General features: G+C 40.8%; 1 protein-coding gene across 1 annotated transcript in view; it reads left to right on the top strand.

Annotated features, from left to right (window-relative positions):
• The window catches only part of LOC145986769 (protein Star-like), a 56,382-nt gene continuing 49,881 nt past the window's right edge, over window positions 1-6,501 (top strand). Inside the window, exon 1 of the mRNA XM_083121157.1 lies at window positions 1-128. Coding sequence (XP_082977283.1) covers window positions 26-128 — 103 coding nt within the window. The 5' untranslated portion in view covers window positions 1-25. The remainder of the gene's footprint in view (window positions 129-6,501) is intronic.

Raw genomic sequence — 6,501 nt, 5'->3', positions numbered from 1 at the left:
GCTTCATTGACCAGCGGACAGAGTTATGTGGCGCGGTTCCCGACCCGTGGTGCTGCTGGGTTTAGCTGTCGGAGCAGTATGCTTGACGTTTACAGTCTACCACTCGGATAAATTCACGACCAGCAATGGTGAGTACAAGTCTTTCATTTTACCGGACGCTTCGGCCTCGAAGATTCTTTCAAGTAGCAAGCGTAGTTTTTCCATTCTGCGAAACCGAGGCGGGCTCGACGATGTCTCATTCTGCCGTCAGCTTTTTCCCCTTGCTCTGCGAGCTTTTCCAATAACGTCACTTTTGACTGTGGTGTCGGCGACGATCCCATACGGGCTACAGTGCACGTCAAGGTGGATACATGCAGGTAAGTTAAACACGGGCAGTGAACAGCCATTGGTTGACCATATATGACGTCAAGAAGATGTTTGTGGGTTTCCGTATAGAAACTGTTGTGGCAAAATTAGCAGTATTTCAACAATGAACCGACCTCAGTGTCGGAGTGGTTAGCACAGCGTGATACGGGTTCCCGGGTTCGAACCTCGGCCTAGGCATAGGCATACTTGTTAGTGTTCCTTCGCCAATTTCATCATATCATCACTCATCGTCGCGATCAGCCAAAAATATCAGAAAAACAACGTAAAATAACCCAGTTCAGTCAATCAATCAATCACTAATTTCATACATAAACATGAAGATGAAGTTTGTTCGAAACGTAAAATTAGTTTTTCTCGTTCTTGCCTTCGAAATGTGAACATAACTCAATTCGTATTTTTATTTTACGCCGCTTTTCTGTATCTTTAGTCTAATCGCGACAAGGATGAATGATGAGATAAAACTGATAAATTGATACTCACTAAGGAACACCATTGCCTTGCACACGTGCCGAACCTAGGAGTGTCGAGATTTTTAAGTTCAGCATTCAACATCCTCGGCCACAAAGGTGGCTAGCCCATAGAAGATCTAAATCTTCCTCATCCTCCATTACTACTTTCATTCTTAACATACTGCGTTTTACCCACAGAGAAATGTACCATCTTATTTGAAAAAATCAACTTTCGTTTACTGACAAACACAATACTTCCTGGTGACGTATACTCGTAAGAAATTGACCGTTTACTTAACAAGCCCTAATAAACCCCACCTTTATATATTCAACTCGCGCTGTGTCAACCTTGGGTTGAAGATTCATTAATATTACGAAGCGAAGCTTTCAAGAATTGAGAAAAAAAGCCAACGAAACAGTTGATTTCCTCTACACCAGCACACATATAAAGTAGTTTGATTGGTTTGGTGTTTTAAGTCCACTTTATGTACAGTAAGGCTAATCGGGACTGGACCTACAGTTTAAAGTGGAATCCGAATGCCTCCACCGGGTACCGAACCCGGGACCCCTTAATTACAAGGCAACGACGCTACCATATATAAAATAGCGATGGGCAATTTTCTTGGGAATATCTGTGGATCCCACTCTACATATAAAATGAAACTGTTTTGGATATTCAATGAGCAAGGGATAGATGAGTCCAGACTAGGTGGCATTATCTCGGTCTCGCCTCAAGTAGTAAATCCGTGTCTCGTTCTTGGTCTCGTTCCGTCCCCATCCCAACATATGTGTACACCGGAAGAACAATAATAGGCATAGATGGAAAAAATAACCATAGTATAATCAACATGCGCAGCTTGTCACCGCACAATGTTTCACAACAGAGGTCATTAAGTCAATGGCGTTTTTTGTTTGACGCTTCGTTTCTACGCTACGAGCCCTCGAAAAACTGGATTAATTCTGAACCCGAGACCCCTTGATTACAAGGCGTTGACGTTAAGCAACGCCACCGGTAAGGCCCCTGTATATAATACTTACTTATCGTTCTCATGCGTTTCACAATTTCTAATATGCGCACGGCAACCCTGAAACTACGCCTAACACTATATGCAACACACCAACACCTTGAGTAACTTGGGTTTGCCTAGTATAAAATGTTTTCCGGTGTTTGCTGTTGAACGATACAGATGGTGTAAAGAAATCGATTGGAAGTCAGCAAATCGTCATTTGGAGTCTTAATGGATGCGCAGCTTATGCTACCCTCAAACATAGCGTATTGCGTGCTGTTTATCGCATTTGTTGGTAACAGCAAGGTCATTTGGAATATACCATAATCATACGTAAACATGGTAAGAAAATAAAGAAACTACGTCAAGTAAATAATGTATACTTACACGCACGTCACATAATATTATTGTAATCAACGAATACAAAAACTTTGCATTAAAATCCTTAGATCACAGCACACTAATCAACAATGAGTTTTCGATTCAAGTCCTTCCGATACAACAGCAATATTGTATTTTATGAAAACATTAAAAATATATATATACTTCATTGAAATCTTATTGCATTAATCACGTTTTAGGCTTACTACAGTCCGATTGTCTTTTATCTGCTTTACAACTCGCCTCAGCGGCAGCCGGCCGTGTATGGAACAACATGTATTTTAAACTATGTTCTCAGATTAACTTATTGTTGCTAATATTCAGCTGCTTTGCAACAGAGCCCACATGGCGTTTATCGCAAGAGCTTCTAGTGTTCCAATTAATGAGACTTGTCGCAAAGCCCCCCGGGTCGAATAGAGTGCTTGTAAACATAACTATACGTACAATCAATTTTATTATGGTTGTGGCCATTATTCACTGATAAGACGGATTGTAGGAAACAAAGACATTTACTGCATTAACAGCAATATGTTTCATTGATAGTAATCTGTACAATAATTGCACATACCCCAGTTTATTGGTTATAGATTTATAATTGCTAGCGAGGATAATCTATTAATTACCACTTGATTCCGAGTTCATTACACAGAATGTTATCTTTGTAGTATTAGTTTCCTAAATAGCAAAGTCGATAGAACTAATGTTTTATTACAACTATTACCTATCTAATGGGCATTTTTACCTACATTTCAACCAAACTATATCTGTTGATTATTCGGTTTGATTTGTTATTTACCGTCGCTTTTCTGCCACTTTTGGCTAATCGCGACGTTGAGAATGAGTGATGATATGAAATTGATGAAGGGACATCCATAGAGAACTTCATTACTGACATGTTTTGAAGTAAAGGTAAAAATAATAATAAAGGGCTTCCCTGTGCTTAGCACCACGCCATGAAGGCGTATAGGGGGTGTGAGGGTAACGTCCCACACTTTCTTGATCCGGTCGTTAGTGGGGGTGATGTGATCAGCATCACGCCCCTGACCGCCTTATCCCCAGGGTTTCCCCCAGTTACACATGTCATTCGATTCTGATAGGAATTTCTAATCCTTACCGGCTGTAAATGAGAATCATAAGGTTAGCATTGCAATTAAATATTGGCACATCGCTTCAACATAAAATTATTTCCAGGACCGTATTTTCAGTGAACAGTCGAAGGTCTGAACCGTACGTCCGTATGAGACATGAAATTAACTTACATGTACCGTGAGTACCGTACGATTGGCAACACTGACTGCCCGTAATCTAATTGTCAAGTTCAACCATAAGAGCAAGGTTATTGGCCCTCACCTAGAAAACGCCCGCCACTGCACGCTACCCAAGGTTGGTAGTACATTTCTTCATTCCTTAATTATGCACTTCAAGAGGCGACTGCATGTTCAAATTGTAAAGCGGCCTCTTGAAGCAATCCAACAAAACGGATGCGAACAAAGCGAAGCCGTTTCGCAACTCGCGAAGGACAAGGAAGCTCTGCCACACAGCAATTCACGAAGAAAAAAATGTACCAGTTGGATTTTTTCCCCTATTGTTTGTTTCAAAGGTCGTGGAATGCGCCTACCTCATGCAAGCCTGAGTAACATTTCGCTTTACGTGCCTGCTTTGTTGCGATTCGATATTATTGAGCTAGATTCCGTTACTATTCTTTAACGTTACTGTCAACCTCAACATTTTATTTTGGTAACTAGTAGGGCTGAGCCGATACCGATGCCAATGTATACCGATACCTGCCGATACTTTCCCGGTATTTTGGTCCTTCACGCAGTCCGCAAAAATGTCGGGTCCGTAGTCACATCCTACACCCTCGATTTCGCAAGGAATTTTTTTTTTAATGAAGCTTGTGTGTTGCAAATTCTGAAGAACAAAATTTTGGAGCGCGGAAAGAAGTATTTACCACTGTACAGTCGTTTAAAGTTGAGAAGTTGCGGGGTGGAACTGTACCATGTTAGTTTCGTTGCACCCGTATCGATGGATATATGTAAAAGTCGGTTTTTCAGGGACATACCCCAAGAAATTTCATAAAAATTGCTGGCTCCAAATTTCCCGCCGATTCCGGGCTCCGCCCCTGGGATAATTAACCTACCGCCTTCTACCGCTACCGCGGCCCGGCTTTCTCTATAGAGTCCCTTTGGAAGGCATGTTAGAAACTGGCTGGAGCCACCTGCTGAACACTATTTTTACCAAAAAAATTAAACCTCAGAAGGTAACTTACCTCTTTATCCCAAGGCCAGGCACTGAATTGCGGGTCGAAGTTAAGTCGTATGTTAAATGTCTTTGTTGTCCATTTCCACAGAATACTACCCTCCCCTCCCCTTCCGTTCGTAACAAGTCGCAAATTATCCCATCCCACAAGTCAAAAACCGTGTTGACGTTACGTACGGAAGGAATTTTAATATTACAAAAACGTACAAGTTTCGTAGCACGTAGATGTGAAAGAATTACCTTCCGCGCTATTTCTTAGAAGAAATTTATATTTTGACGAAAATATTTGAAATGTGCTCGAAATCGAGGGTGTAGGATGTGCGGAGGAAAGTATTGCGACACTTTCGCGGAATATACTTAACTATCCTGGAAATTATGTAAACTTTCGAGTTTCTTTTTTTTTTTTTTTGCACCCAGTTGTGTATGAAAAAAACTTAATTTTGTGATAATATAATATGTAATTTAATATTCTGATGTAATTCTCAAATACTTAAAATCAATGATATTAATCTATATTTTGAACAAGTCTTAATTAGAATTTTCAAGTATCGGTATAGGTTGGAATCGGTGAGAGTATCGGTTCAAAGTGGTATCGGTTCAAAGGGGGTATCGGTTCAAAGGGGTATCGGTTCAAAGGGGTATCGGTTCAAAGGGGTATCGACTCAGACCTAGTAACGAGGCAACTCTCGCGTAAGAAATCGAAACGAAACCGAGAAAGATAAGTCTTGACGATGCAAATTATTTAGACATGCCAAGGTTGAGCATTGATGAATTCAGGGAGTGGCCTGAGGGGAAAAATCTCCCGGAAATTAAAAAAAAGTCCCTCCCGAAAATTTCAGCAACCTGGCAGAGCATTCGGACAATAGCTAAGAAATTTGGCAAACCATGTTCGCTTTGGATCTCTTTCATTCGCTTTAATTTAACGTAGAACTACATTTTCTGTTGTTTTTTCTCTTAATGTAATAAGCACTAATTTAGTCCTCTTTATAATTAAAAGTCAAAATAATTAACGATTTAAATTACCGAACTTTTGTTAATTGCTAAATTAAGAAATATGACGGGGGTGAGGAAACCACAGAAAGTTTCATTGATCTCGTCTCGTCACCGGTTTCATAAAATTTCACCGATCTAGGTTTGAGAAAACTGGCGTGCGTGCCTTCAGAATCAATACAAGAGTGAAAGAAAGAGGAAATTGGATATAGCAAGGGTCAGTGAGTGATTGGGAGAGAGGGGTGAGGGGAGTAAAGGAAAACGAGAGAGAAGGGGAAAGAAACATTAGAAGGAGAAGTAATCAACAACAAAGTGAATAATATTGCAACATATAGTCCATGGGTTTACTTCGTTAACGTCGAAGAACTAAACAAAGCCGCCGCCACAAACGTGGATGGGGATAAATAGAGGGCGAGTTGTTTTCGTCCAATGACACTCAACCTTCAGCCAATGGGCGCAGCTGTTATTCTGCTCGTCTACTCCACGTGGAGTCTCAGTCACATGACTGCGGATACGCTGTTGCCGTACTTTGCAACTTCAACGTGGAGACCGTGGGAAGGTGGTTCTGCCCGGAGGGACAAGGTGGCGTAGAGTAGATGTGTGGCAACACTGTGCGGTGAATTTGATTGTTGCAGCTGGTGGGCGCGCTCCGTCGACTTCAAAGCGTAGCTAGCGCGTCGACTATACCAGGCGGATCCAGAATTATTTTCTGAGAGATCCACAGAATACGCATAAGTCTACAATAAGTATATCATAATGTCTAACAATGGAAATATAATGTGTAGATTTTCTACGTGCTAGTTGCAGAGCATAGTATATCGCGAGTTTTTTTGTAAAAAAAAAAAAAAAGTAGCAATGTTTGTTTTAGTCCCCCTTTGAATTCAGATATGCTAATTGAGACTTGCCCAATCCACTTGCCTCCACTGGAAATCCAACTTTGGACCTCTTTGATTTGATTTTCTTTATTTTACTTTGCTTTTCGTGCAACTTTTGGCTAATTTCCGAAGGTGGAGATGTTTGATATGATGAAATTGATGAATGAACACTCA

This window comes from Lepisma saccharinum, chromosome 4 (genome assembly GCF_977018435.1).
Source record: "Lepisma saccharinum chromosome 4, izLepSacc3.1, whole genome shotgun sequence".
In the NCBI taxonomy this organism is placed as follows: domain Eukaryota; kingdom Metazoa; phylum Arthropoda; class Insecta; order Zygentoma; family Lepismatidae; genus Lepisma; species Lepisma saccharinum.
The sequence above is the reverse complement of the archived record's forward strand: the minus strand, read 5'-3'. Positions and strand labels throughout refer to the sequence as shown.